The sequence below is a fragment of the Zosterops lateralis genome (assembly GCF_965231275.1).
Source record: "Zosterops lateralis genome assembly, chromosome: 5".
In the NCBI taxonomy this organism is placed as follows: Eukaryota; Metazoa; Chordata; class Aves; order Passeriformes; family Zosteropidae; genus Zosterops; species Zosterops lateralis.
The window spans coordinates 6269327-6288257 of NC_139766.1; the positions used below are offsets into that span (position 1 = coordinate 6269327).

Here is an 18931-nt window from a genome sequence, read left to right on the forward strand (position 1 = left end):
GATATGTTCCAAATTGGTGTCAGAGCACATCCTGTCCTGGATTTCTGCCCTGGTAGGTTTCTTGTCACAGCTGCTCTGCTGTAGTTCTAGACCACCAGGTATTTCTACCAGAAAGACAAACTTTGGTTCAACCAGTTTTTGCTCAAGGATTATTAGAATACAGCCAGCTTAATGTCAGCCATTTATTAGAGACAGTCTCCAGCTGTACAAAGTGTTATTTAACATCTACACTTCAACACCTGTCCCAAACCACCAAAAAGATGAGGAATAACACCACAGGTGCTGAGTATTGCATTACTTCAGTGTTTATATCCAGAGTAAACTTGATATTTAAGTAGTTCAGCAAAGTCAGATGGAAAGGAATTACATTTGGTGCAGGGTCAAGTGGCAGGAGGCCCACAAGAAGTCTTGCTCAAGCTGTGAAGTCTTGTGCCTGCCTGAGCAGCCTCCAGGGTGCACAGCACCCCTCTCCCTGCAGCCCTCCACCCTCAGTGATGATGGTTATCAGGAGCCAGCTCTTGCAGGAGTGCTGGGGAGGAGACCTGGGGTAGCCCACGCTGTGTTCCACGTTACCAAGAAGATTTAACAGCTTCCAGCTGGCACATGGGGACGGTGTCTTGCCAAACAGGTCTCGTATCAGAACACCCCGAGTGTTCATCAGATGCTGCAGCACCTCTCAGAAGCCATTCCTTCAATGATCCCACTCCTTCCAAAGCCTCCTGGTATCATGGCAACCGTTGCTCCCAGTTTTCCCAAGAAGAAGGCAAGAGGGACAGCTACTCACGGTCACTGTCACTACTGTCGCTGTCACTGTCGCTGCTGTCACCATCGCACTTGATACTCTCCAGTGCCTTCCTGTGGTGTCAAACAGATCATCAGTCATCAGTCACCTGTTGTGACTTCTGCTCGAAAAGTGAGATCCCAAAACACAAGGAAAACACAGAGAACATTATGGGCTGCCTAACGCCTACTGTCCTCAAGGACAAGCACGCCCAGCATCTGGTGGAACATCCTCTTGAAAAAGGCAACTCTTTCAGTTCCCCTGAAAGTGCTCAGCTGGCTGTCAGGGGTGCTGGCCTTTTGTATTTATTCCCTTGGAGCACACCTGGCTCCAAACTGGTCCCTCAAGCCCTGATCACCATCTGAAGCATCTGGGATCATCTGGACTTGGTTGGAGCAGTGCAGTGAGAGGTGACCACAAGCCTCAGAAGCTGGCAGCCACATGCAGGGCCATCCTGTACCACCCCCCCTGCTTTTACTGGGCTGCAGTGGTGTCTTCTGGCAGCCAGACCCAGATAGGAAAAGATTCCAGGAAAGAAAGGTGATACCAGGACTGAGCAGTGCATAAGGCTAACCCCACCATGGGAAATTCCCTCCCCTCCTAGGTGGGATGGATACAGCATGGAATGAAAAACCGAGGGGCCATTTCCATCCTGGAGTTAACATACCAGGACATCATTCTGAAGCCAGTTGTCTGCTCCCTTGTCAGAGAAGCCTTCCCAAAGGCACTGCTCCTCCATGACCCTGTCTACTGTCCCCCTTCAGCAATAACATGAATTAATTCCAACTTACTTCTGTGTTTCAGAGAGTTCAAATTCCTTCTCCGTTCTACTTTTCAGCCTTTGAGATGACAGAAGCCCAAGGGATGCTGCCAGCTTTACCAGCTTAATTGCCTCATCTGGGCAATTGGTTTGCTTAGCACAGTTCAAGAACTCATCCATCACCTTCTCTCTGCAAAGGCAAAGGGTGACTGTTCTCAGGGTTACAGGAGAGGTGCCCATTAATTTACAGCCCGTGCTTTAGAGAGGGAGAGAAGGTGACATTTTCAGATCAAACAGTCCATCTCTGCTCCTGCCAGGAACTTCACCTCTGGTACAGAGGGAAGGCTGTGTGCTAAGTTTGGGAACTCCTGTCCCAGCAGAAGAGAGCAGGCACTGAGTACCACTAGCTGTGTAGCTTTTGGTACCACACACCCTTATGGTGTTCACTGGGGCAAGCCTGAACTTTATTTAAAAAAAACTCCACACCCGAACAAAACCCATTACTATTCCTTACAAGTTGTGTTCTACTTCAAACAATTCTCTCCTCTAGAATCCCTTAGGTGTAGCCTAACAGGGAACCACCTAAGATTTAGCATTTGATTTGATAAACTTGTCTTCAGGAATCCAGGCACCTCTGAAACGCCTATGCTTGATTAAGAGCATACTGGAATATTTCTGAACATGCGGGAAATGGGATGTTTGGGAGTCCTGCTCAGACTGATTTGCACTGCTGAGCACTGCTCTCCATGGCCCAGAGCTTCAGAGACCAACCGCTTCACTCCCTCCCACTTGGCACTTCCAACATGTTTTGAGACAGAAAACCCTTGGAATCTTGCCACTGGATAAATGAACAGCCATTCTCACAGGGGCAGACACACATTCATGTTCTGGAAGTAAATGGATCACTATTGTCAGTTACAACTGGAGGTTGGACTACCTGACCTTTTAAAGTCCCTTTCACACCAAACTATTCCTTCATCCCATAACAGAAATTCAGGATCTCAGCCAAAGGGGAGACTCAGTAACTGAAGAACCTAAAAATACTTACGTGGGAATCCTGTTGATTTTCTGGAAACACTCCATCAGTTTCCTATTCAAAAGACAACAAAATAATAATTAAATAACCCCAATAACAGGAACAGACAGATATTCAACCTCTTGAAGGACCCTCCACTGAAACACAGGTAAACTCAAATTCAGGAAAAAATCTTCCCCATGGATCCCCATGCTGTATCCTTGCAAATGCAATCTGTACCAGCTAACTTCACTGATTAGTTTAACACAAAGTATCTTAAACTCTGCTGAAAATGCTAAGTGTAGCTAGTAGCCATTTTCCTTTAAGATACTACATATTTGTAGTATTTTAAAATACTCTCTTGTTGCTACTTCTTTGTTTCAAATGAATCACTGTACATGGAACATCTGTATTTAACAGAAAATATCTCAGACCTTAAATCCAGAAGGTAGATATTTTAACCTGTATTTCAAGTTCAGAGCATGTAGGACAGTAAATTCTGGCTATTAGAGTTCTAAAACCAGCTTATTTAGAGTTTTAATTAGGGCTGCTGCTAATTAAAAAATAAACTAATTATTCTCTTTATCAGTTTGAATTCCAAAGAGTTCTAAAAATCAGAAAATGGTGAGTTGTGGGCACTCAGCAGTGCTCAGGGAGTGGCTGTCAGACCACACCTTGCCATTAACACCTGTACAAAGCTCTACACCAGAAACTACATTAGTTTCTAAACTATTTTTAAGACAAACAACTGTAACTTGGTGTCAAGAAGAAACAATAACAAAGGAAAAAAAAACCTATCACATTCCCTGCAGGCTTTATCTCCTCCCTTTGTCTGCACTGGCATTCCAAGGCATCGACTAAGCCTTGATTTGCAGTGCCAGCAAGGCCAGAGCTCAGAGAGCTCACACGTACCAGGCATCCTGGGTCCTCCCAGCCCTGGAAAACAGCACCACGACATGGCCCAGAGCACTCCCTGTCCACTCCAACGGGACCTGCCCCTGCCCAGCAGGCTCATGGACAGCTTGGATTTCTTCAGCACACTTGGCAAACGCCAGCTGAATCTGTGAAAACATTGTGCTATGAAGAACAAAACCTCTGAAATTAACAGAAGCTTTGCAGTGCAATTTCTCCTGCAGCTCCTATAGGCTTGCTCTGTATATGATTTAAATTTGTGAATTCACAGTTGTCACCTCTGGGGCGCAAATCTGTCACTTCTGTCAGGACAACTGTCCCCACTAGGCAAGCTCCAAGGTGGCCTTGCAGGGACAGCTGTATCTGCCTTCAACACCCTTCAGCTTGAGAAAGCAATTACTGCAACAAAATCCTTGGCAAAATTCCCTGAATTCTGCCATGTGCTTCCCAGAGATGTGGCTGGTTGGGCTGCATTACTTCTCCAAACCCTGGTAAGAAGGGATCCTGCTCTGTTAATTTGAGGTGTCTTTATAGTTGAAGACAATCTAAAGGATTTAGCAGGCCTGGATAAGCTCACATGGATCTGGAAATCTGCAGTGGCAGATGGAACTGGATCTCTAGGACTGACCAGGGATACAGCATTTACCAACAGTGGGGAGACACCTCTACTCTCTACTGAGCTTGTGTGCTGGTTTTGGCTGGGATTAAAATTAAATTTCTTCAGAGTTTCTTCTTTCTTTCTATGGGGCTGTGTTTTATATTTAAGATGGAAAGTGTGCTGATAACACAGGGATATTTTTATTATTGCTGGGCAGTGCCTAAAGAGCATTAAGGCTCCCCCACCAGGGAGTGGGCTGGGGGTGCACAAGGTGTGTGGGACAACAAGGAACTGGGAGGAGACACCTCTAAGACAGCTGACCCTAAATGACCCAAGGAATATTTCAGAGCACAGGATGTCATCTCAGCAGATAAACCTGGAGAAAGGAGGAATGGGGGATCCATTTGCAGTGATGGTGTTTGACTTCCCAAGTAACTGTTACAATATGAGCTTTCCAAGAGCCTGGCTTTCCTAGGGATGGCTGAACACCTGCCTGTGATGGAAATGGTAACTGAGCTTGAGTTTTGTACTTTTACTGTCCCAGTTCCCTCCACCATCTCACAGGGGAGGAGTGAGTAAGCAGCTGTGTGGGGGCTCAGCTGTTCATGGGCATTATCAGCTTTCTTACCTCACTGGGGTGCTGGTCCCTGCTCATCAAAGACAAGATCTCTTCCAACAGGTCGTGTCTCCTGCTAAACCCCATCTGTTTTACATCTGTTTAGAGAGAGGCAGTAGTTGGTAGGTGTGACTAGTACCCCTGTTCTCAAATCCTGGCAATATGGTCAGCACAATTTAACAAGGCAGAGCCATTCTCTGTGACTGAGCAGGTCACATTGAGTTCCCCAAAACATGAATTAATCTGATTTCTTCTTCCCTTCCCTGCTGGTCTCAAGATTTCTGGGTGACAGCCCAACTACTCCCCTTGATAATGGCCTTCAAAATCCCCAGCACTGACCATCCTGGTGGTGGTGATGACCCTGTCACAGCAGGGAGGGAACAACACAACACACAGAGCTGTAACTCTCTGTAACATCAATTACAGACCTCAGGGGGAACACGGACCTGAACTGCTGCTGGGCAGTGAGTGAGGCCCAAGCTCCCACAGCCAGAACCCTCCACCACTGGCTGCTCAAGATTAAGGAGTGACTCATTTTTATTTTTTGGGGGCCAGATTAAATCTTAACCAAGGATCTGCAGAGGGTCCAGGTGATTTGATACCACAGGCAAGACTGCACCTTATCACAGCTACTTCAAGCAATGGGAAGTTTCTAAACTAGCTCCACCTTTGCACTGCTCCTGGCATTTGTCAGACAAACTGCCTATGAAGCCACGTGGCCATCACTGACCTTCCCAGACTGAAGGGATCACTTCCAACTGGTTGGCTGCATCCAGTGCTTGAAGGAGGTCCAATATATTTTTAGGAGTCGGATAGAAGAGCTGATGAAGGAAGAGAGTCATTTCAGTCACCTGTGACTGTTCCATTTCTCCATGCAAAAGCTCTGCAGCTCTTACCCTGGTACACACTTACCGAAGGTGACATTTCTTTGTACCACTTCAACACCACCTCAATTTGCTCCATCATGCACAACAACGAAAAGAATCTTGACCTAGAGAGGAAAAAAGATTCTAATTTAGTGATTAGATCAAGCAAACCATACAGAAGTACCAGCAAATGATGGTGTGCTAATCAGATTTGTATTGCAAATCAAGGAAAATTTACTCATTGTAACACTCCATGCAATCAGAAAAGCAGAATTGTTTCTTACAACAGCTTAATGCTGACACTACACTATTGGCAGAACTCGTTAGACCACTGTGTTTTAAAATATATTAAAAAAAAAGGCAATCTTCCTGCCTAATGCCAGTTTTAAGGTACCTGACTGTCTCAAATACACCTTTTGGATATAAGAACTGAACTAAATTAACTTTGTTACTTGTGCAAGTTCACAAGACAAGCCTGAGTCCTTGACACAATGCACTGACTAGGAAAACATCCCTACACAAGGAGATTATGCTGTTTTGTTGTTACCTCCAAAGCTCCCATCCTGGGTACACAACAGAATGGTAGAAGCCACAACTGGTTGTTCTAGTTGTTGGATGGGTGTTGAGATAAACCAAAGCCCCAAGACACTTGATTTCAGTTCAAAGGCCACAGACTGAAAATAAATCCTAAGCAATCACTGCTCTTATGAAGAATCTAATTCCCAAACTGGACATACAATAACCAGCTGGTGTTCAGTGTCTGAATCCTAATTTGTATTGAACCTGACAACAACATACAAGATGCTGAATATGACCTCCACTTCACTCACCAATAGATGTTTAACCGCTCCACATCCAAGAATTTCCAGTTGTCTCCCTTCTCCAGTGCCCTATTTACCTGATAGGCAAGCTTGATGTCCTTAAGATCACAGCACTGCAACAAACCAGATTTGAAAGCTGTTACCAAATGTAGCTCACAAGATTCACCGAGGCACATGCACATATCACAGGCATGTGAATTACCAGTTAGGGAGGAGTCAAGCAAAGAACTTCAGAATTATGGCAGAAAGTTACAGGTGGTGATAAGCACAGATGAAAATGGGAGATATTGAAATCTAAACCTTGTATGACAGGATGTAAACTCACAGGTAATTCTCCAACAGCTGGAGGGGCTCAAAGGAATTCTGATGGCAAGGAAGAGGCACTTACCACTTGCATGGCGGTGGTAAAAAAGCTGGCTGAAAGGGAGCAAACAAGAGTCTGTTAACTTCAAGCTTCCAAGGACACATAAAACAGCTCATTAACCCACCCTCCCAGGGGATAGATGAGGTATGCTCAATTAGAAACCCAATCTGTAGCTCAGTTTGACAATATAGCAGAGCTCTTCACTTTCTTCAGTCTTTAGTGTGGCCTAAATTGGGTGGGGTATTTTATACACTTTTAGCAACAACTTAGAGCACAGAAAGAAACAGTTTAACACACCTAACAGGACAGAAGCTAAGGAAGGAGGGGTACAACATTCTGTTTCCAGGAATCTTTCCAAAGACGAAAAGAAAGCTGATAAAGAGTGGCTTTCAACACTTCATTAACACCACGTTGACAAGAGGCTTTTCTTTGCCAAACCTATCTTCAGATGGAAGCTGCATCTGCTTCCAAACTTACATATGAACTTCCCAGGGCAAAGCTGTGTACATACAAATGGCAGAGCAAGCCAATGACCCATGGGAGTTGAGGACATACCTCTCCTACAGACTCACACTCCAGTTTCCCAGGAAGTTTCACTTAATGAAGTTTTCTGAACAGGATTAGGAAGAACTGAAATAGGAAAACTCACACTACACCTACAACAAAAACCTGCCATTCACTTGATGTGCATCATTTTATAAACTGCTCCTCCTTAAACTGATCTTGTAAATAACCCCAGGATTTTTCATCACATGGACTTAAAAGGCTCATTCACACAAGCTACACATCTACTTCCACACAGAAGCCAGTGCAGCAATGCACAGCACAATTCCCAGCACTGGAACTTGCCCTTCTTTGTCTCCAGAAATATCAGAAGGGACCGAGAGAAGCAACCTGCATGCATTTATCCTAGCCAAGTAAAACTACCTGACATTCACGGGTACCTTTTCACCCAAGCCTGAATTCCTTACCATCATCAGGGTCCTGGGCGGTGAAACTTCGCTTTTCAACCTCATTTAACACTTCAGAAATTATGTCTGATGATGGAGCATCAACTGTGGGACAAAGAGACAACATTACATTTCAGTTGTACCAAGCATTTCCTTAGTGAAGAGCATCAGTCTGCAAATACAATATGAAATTGGGAACAAGCAACATTATTTTAAACAAATGTAGTTTCCATGGTGCTCCACACCAGCCGCAATTTAATTTGCTCTAAAATTTGCCCTGCTATTGCCAGATTTCCACAGGACAGCAGGGCAGATTGAGAAAGACAGAAGTGCTTTCTAGCAAGGAACCAAACAGGCCTGGAAGTTTGTCTGTTAGAAAGCTGCACTGGAAAAAGCAAAGCATTTCATAAACAAACAAAAATTTAAAAGAGGGAAAACAAAAAACCAAAACAAACTCCCAAACCCCAGAACCAAACCCTGAGAGACTCCAGAGCAATTCCTTTACATTTCTTAAAACACAAGGACTGCAGTTATGGCTACTCTGCCTATTCTCTTCCTATAGCCATAAGTCTGTGGGCATGGGATCTTAAACAGTTGTGTTCCTGCCCTCTAACATAGCTGTTTTTCATGACAGCTCTAATGCACAGAACTGTTGCAGGAAAACAAACTCCCTGTGAGTAGCACAGTATGAAATCACACTGTGGTCAGATCCAGTCTCCACAGGGCCTGAGTAGCATTTGCTCCCTGTATGAGGTTAGCCTCTTGTTTTCCCCCCAGCAGAATCAGGCAGCAGAGGGACCACCAAGATCACACCCATAAAAGGTTGTCTTTCAATCCATAAGTGAACTGCCTTCACCCATCCCATGTGGAAAGCATCAGAGCAGCTGCTGCACGAGGCACATTCCTGGCCAAGCCGACAGCGCACGTACCGCCTTTGTAATAAACGGAGAGGAGATGATCGTAGGATGCCAGGCTGGGCTCTGGAAAGCAAAATCATTCAGTTACTGCTCCATTCCTGGCTGAGCTTTGTGCCACAGCTCTAGTTCACAGTCTGCTCCTCTCCAGTCAGGCAGCATGCACAAATTTACTGTAGTATCTCTCCTTGCCCACCCTAATGCTGGATCAGACCTCACATACACACGCCTGGGAGAGGTGATACCCAACAATGGACCACCAGTTGGAGCATCCTACATCTATGGGGGAGCAGCCAAGCTTCCCTGCTTTAAATTAAAAAATACTTCATAGCTAGTTTCCCTTCTGCTCATTAATGTAATTTTTAGCCTATAAAAAAAGCATATTACTGGGGCAAAGCAAACCCCACAAGACAACAAATCAATTATGCAGATACTCTCTGTTTCTGCTAGACTTATTTGGAAGAAAAATCATCATCTAGATCAAAAGTTTTTTTTTTTTTCTGTAGAGATGTAGATCTATAGATCTGAACTGGTTTGGGTGGCTTGTGAAGTGTATCTCCCCTGGAATCAGGGAATCACCACCATATTGTGTAGTGCTGAACTCCTATGTCAACTGTTCTGTTCTGAATATCATAATCACTGGAATATCATAATCACTGCATATAAAAAATACTCTGGTTTTCTTACCTATATCAAGTGCTTCCATTTCCTTCAATACCAACAAAGACATAGTTCTGCCCACACTACCACATCTTCTCAGACTCTTCAGTACAGAATTAAAAGTTAGGAGAGTTGGTTGCACTTTCTGTTGAGCCATGTGAGTCAGGAAGTCCTTAAAACAAAACACCAAATCCTTAGTGCTTCACATGTTATGGATCACAATTCAGCTTTCAGGTGGGTTAGATTACATTTCCTCAACCTAATCCTCCCCACCCCCTTCAAGTGAACAACTCTGCTTTAACTGATTATTTATTGAGTACTGTCTAATTTTAATGACCAAAACCCAAGGCTACATTACATCAGAATAAATCTTGGACAATTGTCTGTAGAATGTAAGGGAAAAATTTTATAGTTACATAATGCTTTTCCTTACTGATGTGTCATTAAAACTCAAAATTCCATTTCTGTCACAACACTATGAATTAAAATTCAGAATTTTTATCTAAAAATCTTAATTTATTTTATCTCCCAGCAGTACTTTCCCCAGCTTTTCTGTCCAAGCAGTTCCTGGATCAGGTACGTTCTCACAAGGCAAATCACTCTGCAAAGGTAAAGTTGGATTTTTCTCATTTGCCACTTCTCCACAGTTACCTTTTCTATTTAAACTACTGTACTTCCTTTACAGGAAAGATTAGTATCTGGGGACAAAGTTCTTGCTTTTGGTCCTCCAACAACTGCAAAATTTTATTAATAAGGCAGGCTCTTATTAGTAAAAGAGCCCAGACTCTTCCCACTTCCCATCTCTTCTCCTCTCTCCTCCTTACCTTGGCTAATTCCCATCTTTCTACGAACCTGTCCCTTAGATATGGGACAGCTCTGATCAGGGCATTGAAGGTGTGCACATCAGCTGGAAAATGTAAGATAACCCATGTTAAATGACATTTTATAGCCTACAGGAAACAGTTTGTTCTAGCATGGCTCAGTTTCTGGCAAAGTCTCACGCAAACCTGTTCCCAGTGAGCCAGCCACACGCCAGCTGCACTGGAATTCCCGGTCTGCATTCAGCTCCCATGATCCAGCTGAGGTCCGTACCCCTGCGCCAATCATCACTGCCATGAACAAACACTCCTGTGCCCAACAGGAGACCACAAAATGAAACCAGGACACACTCACCCTTGTGCCTTTCATTCAGCAAGTCTATGTACATGTCATAGGCCTTAAAATAAGCCCCATGCTGCAAAAACAAAAATAAACCATCTCTGACTATGTGAGACCTCACAAGCTGAAAAAACCCCCCAGCACTGAAGAATTAACTTTACCTTCACCATCCCACAGATCATGGTGCAATAGGAGTGTGCATTTTTCTCTGGCATGATCTTAAATATCCTCTCAGCATGGTTGTTCTCCCTAGAAGCAATGAGCAAGATAAATGTTAAAGAACCAAATAAAATATACCCTTAGGAGAAGGATTCAATATGCAGAACAAAATAAGGGCTGTACCCCAAAGACTGACATTCACATATCACTCTTGTGATACTTCAAACTGGTCTACAATCACCTACCAGATTTCCATGAACACTTTAAAAGGTCAGCAAACACAGATTTATTTAACAAGTAACACCTGTGAGTGCTGCTAAAAGACTTAGGTCTGTTCTGTAACAACAAGTGCACAATCCATGGAATATGGGAATATAGGCAACATTTTCTGTACCTCCATCTGGGGCCAGATGACTGTGAACCTCTTTGAAACGGTCTCTTTGGAGCTTTCTGTTCTGAAGCATTCACCTGGAGAGATTTTTGCAAAAATAAGTTTCTAAGAGTTAAATTATGATTAACATCAAATTACATGATTTGCTAACAAAACTGAAGTTCAGCAGCATGGACCAAAAGTGTTTTTTAATGGGTTATACTAGGATAATTTCTATCATAATATTCAGGAAGCAATAAATAGATTGAAAATAATGTTTATGTTATTAAACTTATTAACAGCTTTAAAATACTGCTGCTACTAGGTCAGTAATGGATTTTTACAACAGAAGTATCTCCTGGGAATGTTGACTCTGCATCTGATCCACCTCATGGCATCTTCCATGCAGACATACAAAAATCTTGATGTCACCTTGATATACTCCCACTACGTATGAAATAAATAAATAAAGATCAACAAGTTTTCCATACCTCTGGTTCTTCCAGACCCTCTTTTTCTTCCTGCTCTTTTTCAGGACTGGGTTCACTATCTCCATAGAAGCATAACAAATCTAGAAGGCTGTTTGTGGTCTCCAGAGATACAGGGGTACCTTTAGAAAATGAGAATTTATGACAGTCAGGGAAAATAAAGAGCTCACCACTCAACAGAAAGATATCAGAGGTATCAGAAAACCTCTGAACACCACTTTGCTTTCTTCACACAAAGACATCCTCTAGGAAGTCCCAAACCCTGCTGTGATACCAGTAATGCCACAAACCTACTCATCACAGGAGACCACTGAACTAGAGTATGTTTTTCTACTGAAGCCACTGCAAGGGTAGAGTTTTCCTGACCAAGTAGGAGGAGGAAGTGACAGCTGGCAGTCAGAATTGTGCAGCAGCACAAGCAAACACAGCATTTGAAATTTCTAGTGCTCTTTATAACTCTTCCTAGGATACACCCTGCTGTGAAGAACACTTTGCGTGTTTCACTTTCTATGAAACAGATTCAAAACCAACAAAAGTATTTTATCTGCTTCCTGTTCAAGAAATTGTTTGTTTTCCTTATCACTTAAGTGACAGGTGAGACAAGCAGCGGCTAAGATTCTCCAGTAATTCTAGAGAACCACTTCACCAGACCACAGGCAGTTGTGAAAGAAGCAACAAAGTTACGAAACTGTCTGCAGAGCCTGGGTCAGCTACTGAAGTATTTTTGGCACAATTTAAGTAGAGCTCCCTCACAGAAGCTGGCAGGGGACCACATACCTGCCTGTAGAAGCTGATCAAACATGTCCACAGACTGTTTCACCATTCTGAGGTGGATTCGCTCCCTCAGAGCCTCCTCACTCACTCCTTCAGTCCGAGGTGTGAGAGACTCGGGCATCAGGCACTAAAAGCAAACAGTGGAAGTCAGCGATAAGCTCAAACCTCCTCTGGATATCCTCACTTCACCCAACACACTGCCTGCAGCCCAACAACACAGTCCTTTTGGTGATGAAGGACCACACACATCCTCATCCCTCACTTTTGTGCCAGGAAGCAGCATCTGAACAACACTGCTTTTCTTACTTTTATCTTATGTTTATTTTTATCAAGAACCTGCTATGATACTGAACTCTCAAGGAAAAATGTCCACTACAAAAACATAATGGAAATAACAGTACTGTGTGCAAAACAGTTGTTGAAAAGTTATCCTTTTATCTTATTTTTGGACAGTTGATTTCACTGACAAAGCACAACTACAATGAAAAGAAAAAGCAGAAAACTTACTGGTACATTGGGCTCTGCAAAGGTTTTGTCAAAATACTGAGGAAAGTTCTTTATGATGTATTTTGCAGCATTTCTCCCAGACTCCTTTGACAATGAATACAGACGCTGCACAGAAGTGAGACAGAACGAGACGGAAAAATACACAAATTACAAGGCTGAAAATTAGGAGAAACATCTTCTTTAACAATGGACATTCTGATGGGATCAAATTAAACTCATGTGTAATTTTCAACTTACTAGAATCACAGGGACAACATTCCAGATAAAATTCTGGTACTCATGCCAGTATAAAAATGTCTATTCTTTAAATGCCATTGTATTCTACTTTCATGTTACTTAGTTGAGGGACACAGTTCAGACATCTGAAACACTGCACTACTACCTCAAGCTCAAAAACATCTCTCATTTTAGAGAGAAGAAAAAATTGTGAAAGCAATCTGCTACTTCATTTTCTTTTGTAATCAAAACCAGGCTTCAATTAGGTAAGAGTATTCATAGCCTAGAAAAAGGTAGGAGGGAAGCTATCAAGGATGTGAAAGGAAATACCTACAGAATTAACTGAATTTCTTGGCATCAGGAAAGGGTCATCCTGGAACATGTAATGAGCAGCAGTAGGATCCTGTAGAAATAAGAGGCAGCATTGTAAAGTTTATAGTTATGTGCACAGGCACAACACAATGCCTCATGGAATTTAAGGCACAATGAATTCTTCCATCATAACCACTCCAAATGTACATTTTACAAAGTTCCTCTTGTTCAAAAAGGCTTAGCCTGTTTGGAAATAGTTTAAGAAAGTATTTCCATTACACACACAGGCTAACATGGTGACAAAGAAGGATCCTTCCTATAACATATCAAAGAGCAAGTGCCCTGCAAAGCAAGTAGGACCCCAAATGTAACAGTCTTGGGAAGCTGATGGGCCTTGGAAAGTTTTGATGCATTTCCCAGAACTCAAGATAGATGGGATTTTAGAACAGCATCACAGCATCTCCAGGTTTTGCCCAGCAAGAGCAGACACTCATTGCAGTTTTTAAAGCCTTTCTGGACTGAGACTGGGAAGGATATTCTGGACTGGGAAGCTGAACTGTTGAAGGAATTTGCTCCCTGTGTTAGTGAAAGCCTTACCAAAGCACTGCAGCTTTCTCTGGTAACTGCAGCTCTCTCTTAGCACATGAATGAGGCTTTAAGGACACAGCAAAACACCCTGAGGCAAAGGGAAAACCCTAATGCGAAAGTCCCATCTCTCATTTATGACCAAAGTAGAAATTAAAGGCCTCCTGAGCACAAGGGGCTCATCTCCATGACCCACAGGACCACTCACCCTGTTCACAGTGGAAGCCAAGGTCTGGAGCACTGCGAGCTTATCCCTAAGCACAAAGGAGTTTGGTTAATACTCAGCTGCAGACTTTGAATGCTGTGCATAACATTGTTTGGAGAACAAGCACAGGATTATCCCAACACACAAGGATTTTCAGTCCTAGGAAATAATGTTTTTGCTGCACTAAGAAAACAACACTTTTCACAAAGAAAGAGAAAATTTAAAAATGGTCTCGATTCTTAAACAGAAAAAAAAAAAAGATTTTGAGGAAAACCAGAAGAGCACCTGTGTTTTCAGCTATTACTCCTGTCCTTATAATACATTATCAAAGGAAGATGAGAGGGAAAAGACACAGAAATAATTCCTTGGAATGCTGCTTCTAGAGCATCTCTGAGGGATAAATATATTAAGTCGCTCTACATGTCTTTGCAAAACAACAACAACAACAACAAAAAAACATCCAAAAAAACAAAACAAAAAAAAAAAAAACCCACCAAAAACAAAACAAAACAAAACAAAACAAAACAAAAAAAAAAAAAAAAAACCCACAAAAAAACCAACCAAACAACAAAAAAAAAAAACCACCACCAAAAAACCCCACCAAAACCAGCTGTCTCAGGATTCCTGTGCCTTAAGACTTAAGTTGTGTCAAGTGAAAAAGGAAAGGCTAGTGAAGTGTTTAGGTGAAGGTGGCCTTACTCCTTACTTTAGGTTTACATGCTGAGACCATTTAACCATACGCTTATTTTTTGCTGTACAGTCATGCAATTCCAAGTTAAGTGCTCCCAACAAAATAGGTTTTGTTCAACTGTGTGATTTCTAAGCAGGATTTATTTAGTCAGCTATCAATGATCAAGTTCTGTTTTGCTGGAAGAAACACATTCACATGCAAACAGACAAATGAACTTGGTTTTTACAGATCTTTAGCAAATGTCATCTTTTACAAAGAAATAAAACCATGCTTAAAAATGCAGTTGTTGTGTTTTTAAAAGAAATATCAGGAATACAGTGTACATAATCTGCAAAGAGTAAGAATCAAGAACATTCACAGAGCTCCAAATCAGCAGGAAAACCAAAAGTGGGACACTGCTTCAAGGATTACAGGAACCTCAACTTTCTTTTTCAGACTTGGTGGACAGACTACATTTTGCTGTCTAACTCCGATTTTTTTTCCAAGTGAAGATTCCAAAAGTAAACACTCACCACGTTTTCCTTCGGGGGAGCACAATTTCTTCTTGAGTTACTGTGAGAAACAATATTAAAACGGTCATTAGAAACAAATAGATGCCCAAAGAAAATTCTGACCCCATAAGTTGTAGGAGCAAGGTGGGGGTCAATCCTTTTCCCAAATAACAAGTGATAGGACAAGTGCAAATGGCCTCAAGTTGCACCAGGTGAAGTTTAGGTCAATTATTAGGAAAAAATTTCTTCACTGAAAGGCTTGTCAAGCACTGAACAGGGGAGTGGTGGAGTCACCATCCCTGGAGGGACTTAAGACATGTTGATGTGGCACTTGGGGACGTGGTTTAGAGGTGTCTTGGCAGTGTTAGGCTAAGAGCTGGACTCCACTAACTCAGAGGTCCTTTCCAAGCCAAGCAATTCTATGACTCTATAAAAATTGATAAGTTAAACTGATCCAGCTGAAAGTATCAAAAGAAAGATTTTAAAACCCCAGTCCAATGTAGGTTCATGGAACTGCACAACTCAGTTCATGCTCTTGGAGCGTGGAGCTGATTGGTGATGAGGGAAGGAATCAAGTTAATCCATGAAATTTATGCACAATGAAGACTGGGAGAAAGAAAATCTGACAGGAGAGTGTTTACACATCATCTTTATCTCCTGACACATTGTGCTGTTTGGAGATTAAAAAACATAAGCAAAGAACCAGTAATGAAGACATCTTACCTTGTGGATTGTCCACAGTCTTCCCAAGAGCAGCACTACTCGAAGAGCTCCTATAAAACAACCAGGGGTTTGAATTTATGGCAGTCACATTAATACAGCAAAAGTAGAATAGTGAAATTCTATACTGCAGGTCAGAATTAACTGAAATATTAGCGGGAACTGGAGTGCTTTAGAGTAACTGGCAACATTGCACTGTTACTAATTCCAAATTATTACCACAAACCTTATATTTGATGCTTCTCTTAAGGCCCTCATTTCAAGAGACAAGAGGTTATATGTGAAAAACTGAACTACAAAAAAAAATTGTGATGACTTAATATTGAGAAATAACATTTTTAAAGTAGCTTTCGTGAACTAATGCATCTTAGAAAGAAAATCATGGACATAAACCAGAAAAGACACTTTATGCTTTGCAGACAGGATCACGCTGAAAACAGCACTTTACAAAAAATACTTTAGAGAGGAGTAGTGTTCACAGGAGGAGATAAATCCCAAGTAATGAGGCAGGTGAATCAGCCCTGGTGAGTCCCAGATGCCAAGGTGTCTCTATAGAGGTGGAGAAGCTCCTCACAAAACCACAGCTGCAGCACACAGACACATGGGCTCACTTTGCTGAGTATCACAAAAGACACTGCTTCAAGTCTTTCTCATCACTGCTCACATTTTACTGCTTTTAACACAAACTAAGGCTGACAGTAAAATACTTTTACTCGTTTTGCTCATGAAGCAACCTAACAGTAAAGTCTTACTGCAACTCTGGCCTTCAGTGCCTCCACACTGACCTTGACTCTAAGGGAGAGGCTGTTAAGGAGCAGTCACAGCTCTGTGCTTTACCTTGGCACTGCACAATTCCAGCTGCTCCTGGGAAGTCTCATACACTGATTAAGTATGATTCTGCCATCCCAAAAATGAGCAATGATTACCCAGTGAAGAGGGACTTTTTCATTTGAGACAGTCCCTAAACAAAACCATTGCATAGAATCATGGAACATTAAGGTCTTGGAAAGGCCCTTTAAGATCTTGTTCCACCTCTGCTGCCACGGGCGGGGGCACCTTCCACTAGACCAGGTTGTTCCAAGCCCCATCCAATCTGCCCTCGAACGCTGACTGAGGGTTGAAGCAACCACAACTTTGATGACCAACCTGTGACAGTGTCTCACCAGCCCTACAATAAAAAATTTCCTCCCAATATCTAATCTAACCGTCTCCTTTTTCGATCTGTACTCATTATTCCTTGTTACTCCTATCACCACAATTCCTTAGGAAAGGTCCCTCTCTGGCTCCCCTCGGATATTGGAAGACAATTATGGGGTCTCCATGAAGAATTCCCTTCTCCAGCCTGAACAGCCCCAGCTTCCTCAGCCTTCATAGCGGAAGTGCCTATCTCCTTTTCCGTGAGACTCAGCTCTAGGAATCGCTAAACGCTTAAACTCGCTCCACGGGAGGTTCTGAGCAGCCAAAAACCAGGAAAGATCCCGGGGAAAGGCATCCAAAAGCAGATAAAAGCCTAAGAAAAGGAGCTCCCTCCAGCCACCCCACCTCGACCACGCCGAGCCACCGCACAGCGCACTGCGCCTGCGCGGCCTTTCCCGCCTCACTCCCCACAGACCCAGCACTGCCCGTCCGTGGGTTCCTCCAGTGCCACCGCCACACACGGCCCTTCCCTCCCTCGGCCCCTCACCGGTAGCTCTCCCGCCCGCCCGTGAGGCGGCACGGCCGGCCCAGCCACAGCGCCCGCTGCCAGCAACCGGCCCCGACCCGCCGCGCCGCCGCCATGCTGCTCTCGCACGCCGCCCTCTGGGAAGGCGGACGGCACCACTCCTCCAGCGGGGGGGAGGCCGGCACCGCCCCTCCGCGCCGGTGGTACCGCCCGGCCCCGCCCCCCCGCAGCCCGGACCGCGTGGTGCCGCCCGTGGCGCGGCGCTTCCAGCGGGAGAGCGGGAGCAGCTGTCGGCCGGGAAAGAGGTGCTCGTTCGCCATGAAGCCGCCCAAAGTGGTGCCGTGGCGGCGGCTGGTTGGGGTGTCCTTCGGAATGTACACGGCCGAGGAGATCAGGTGAGGCTCCATGTGTGCGCGTCTAGAGCTGTGCGGGTGCTGCTGGGCACTACGAGTCCCAGCGTGCCCCGCGGTAGGGCGCCGCGGAGCTGCGGAGGACTGTGGCGCGGGGCATGCTGGGACATGTGGTCCGGCTGGGCCGTGGCCCAGCTGCCGGGATGGCGGCAGTCGAGCTTTATACAGTCTCGCACCGCTCGAGGGGACACACTGACAAAATTACGTGATTTCTTAGTAAATTGGGTAGAGATGTAAAATAAATCTTTGCTGCGATATGAATGATTTTGCTCATTGTATCACGAAATCAATGACACACACGTCCCCATTGCATTCACAAAATGCTCTCAGAAAGATGTTTTCATCAATTGAGGAGATCACACAGGTACTAAATGCCCGTGCTAGTTGTACCATTCAAATATCAAGCGTATCAAGTCGCTGTTTACTGCCGTTAATTTTTTACTCTTTCCACTCCAGGAAGCTGAGTGTGAAGCCCATAACAAACCCTCAGTACCTGGACAACGTGGGGAACCCGGCCGTGAACGGGCTCTATGACCTGGCCCTGGGCCCTCCGGACTCCAAAGAAGTGTGTGCCACCTGCATGCAGAACTTCAGCAACTGCCCCGGACACTTTGGCCATATAGAGCTGCCCCTGACCGTCTACAACCCCCTGTTCTTCGATGTATGTACACTTAATTATTGCTGCTGGGAGGGGTGGTGGTGCCTGAGCTCTCATGTAGTTGCAGTCCTTGAAAATAGTAAAGGTGCCAAGATCTGTTTTCTCTTTTACGTGTAATAACAGTAAATGTAATAGAAAAGCTTTGTTGTGCCATCATAATTAAATATAAATAGACCTTTTGAAAAATATGCACTTGGTTGTAACTATTGCTTTACTCAATATTGAGGAGGTGAGGAGGGAATATTCATCCTAAAGTATGTGATTGAC

The 18931-nt window shown here is 43.8% G+C and overlaps 2 protein-coding genes across 2 annotated transcripts in view; one reads left to right on the forward strand and one right to left on the reverse strand.

Annotated features, from left to right (window-relative positions):
- Window positions 1-149: 149 nt before the first annotated feature.
- Window positions 150-17916, reverse strand: PTCD3 (pentatricopeptide repeat domain 3; the record flags this gene model as incomplete). Its single annotated transcript, XM_083862356.1, has 24 exons — window positions 150-855; window positions 1573-1731; window positions 2590-2631; window positions 3469-3617; window positions 4695-4780; window positions 5413-5503; window positions 5595-5673; window positions 6379-6482; window positions 6758-6786; window positions 7705-7788; window positions 8613-8663; window positions 9285-9429; window positions 10082-10164; window positions 10431-10491; window positions 10577-10664; window positions 10969-11042; window positions 11436-11554; window positions 12210-12333; window positions 12714-12818; window positions 13264-13332; window positions 14035-14080; window positions 15235-15274; window positions 15937-15986; window positions 17618-17916. The coding sequence occupies 24 exons, from the start codon at window positions 17914-17916 to the stop codon at window positions 777-779; spliced, it is 2256 nt and encodes a 751-aa protein (XP_083718482.1). The 3' UTR covers window positions 150-776.
- The window catches only part of POLR1A (RNA polymerase I subunit A), a 29240-nt gene continuing 28151 nt past the window's right edge, over window positions 17843-18931 (forward strand). The window contains exons 1-2 of the mRNA XM_083861717.1: window positions 17843-17991; window positions 18463-18667. Coding sequence (XP_083717843.1) covers window positions 17915-17991; window positions 18463-18667 — 282 coding nt within the window. The 5' untranslated portion in view covers window positions 17843-17914. The remainder of the gene's footprint in view (window positions 17992-18462; window positions 18668-18931) is intronic.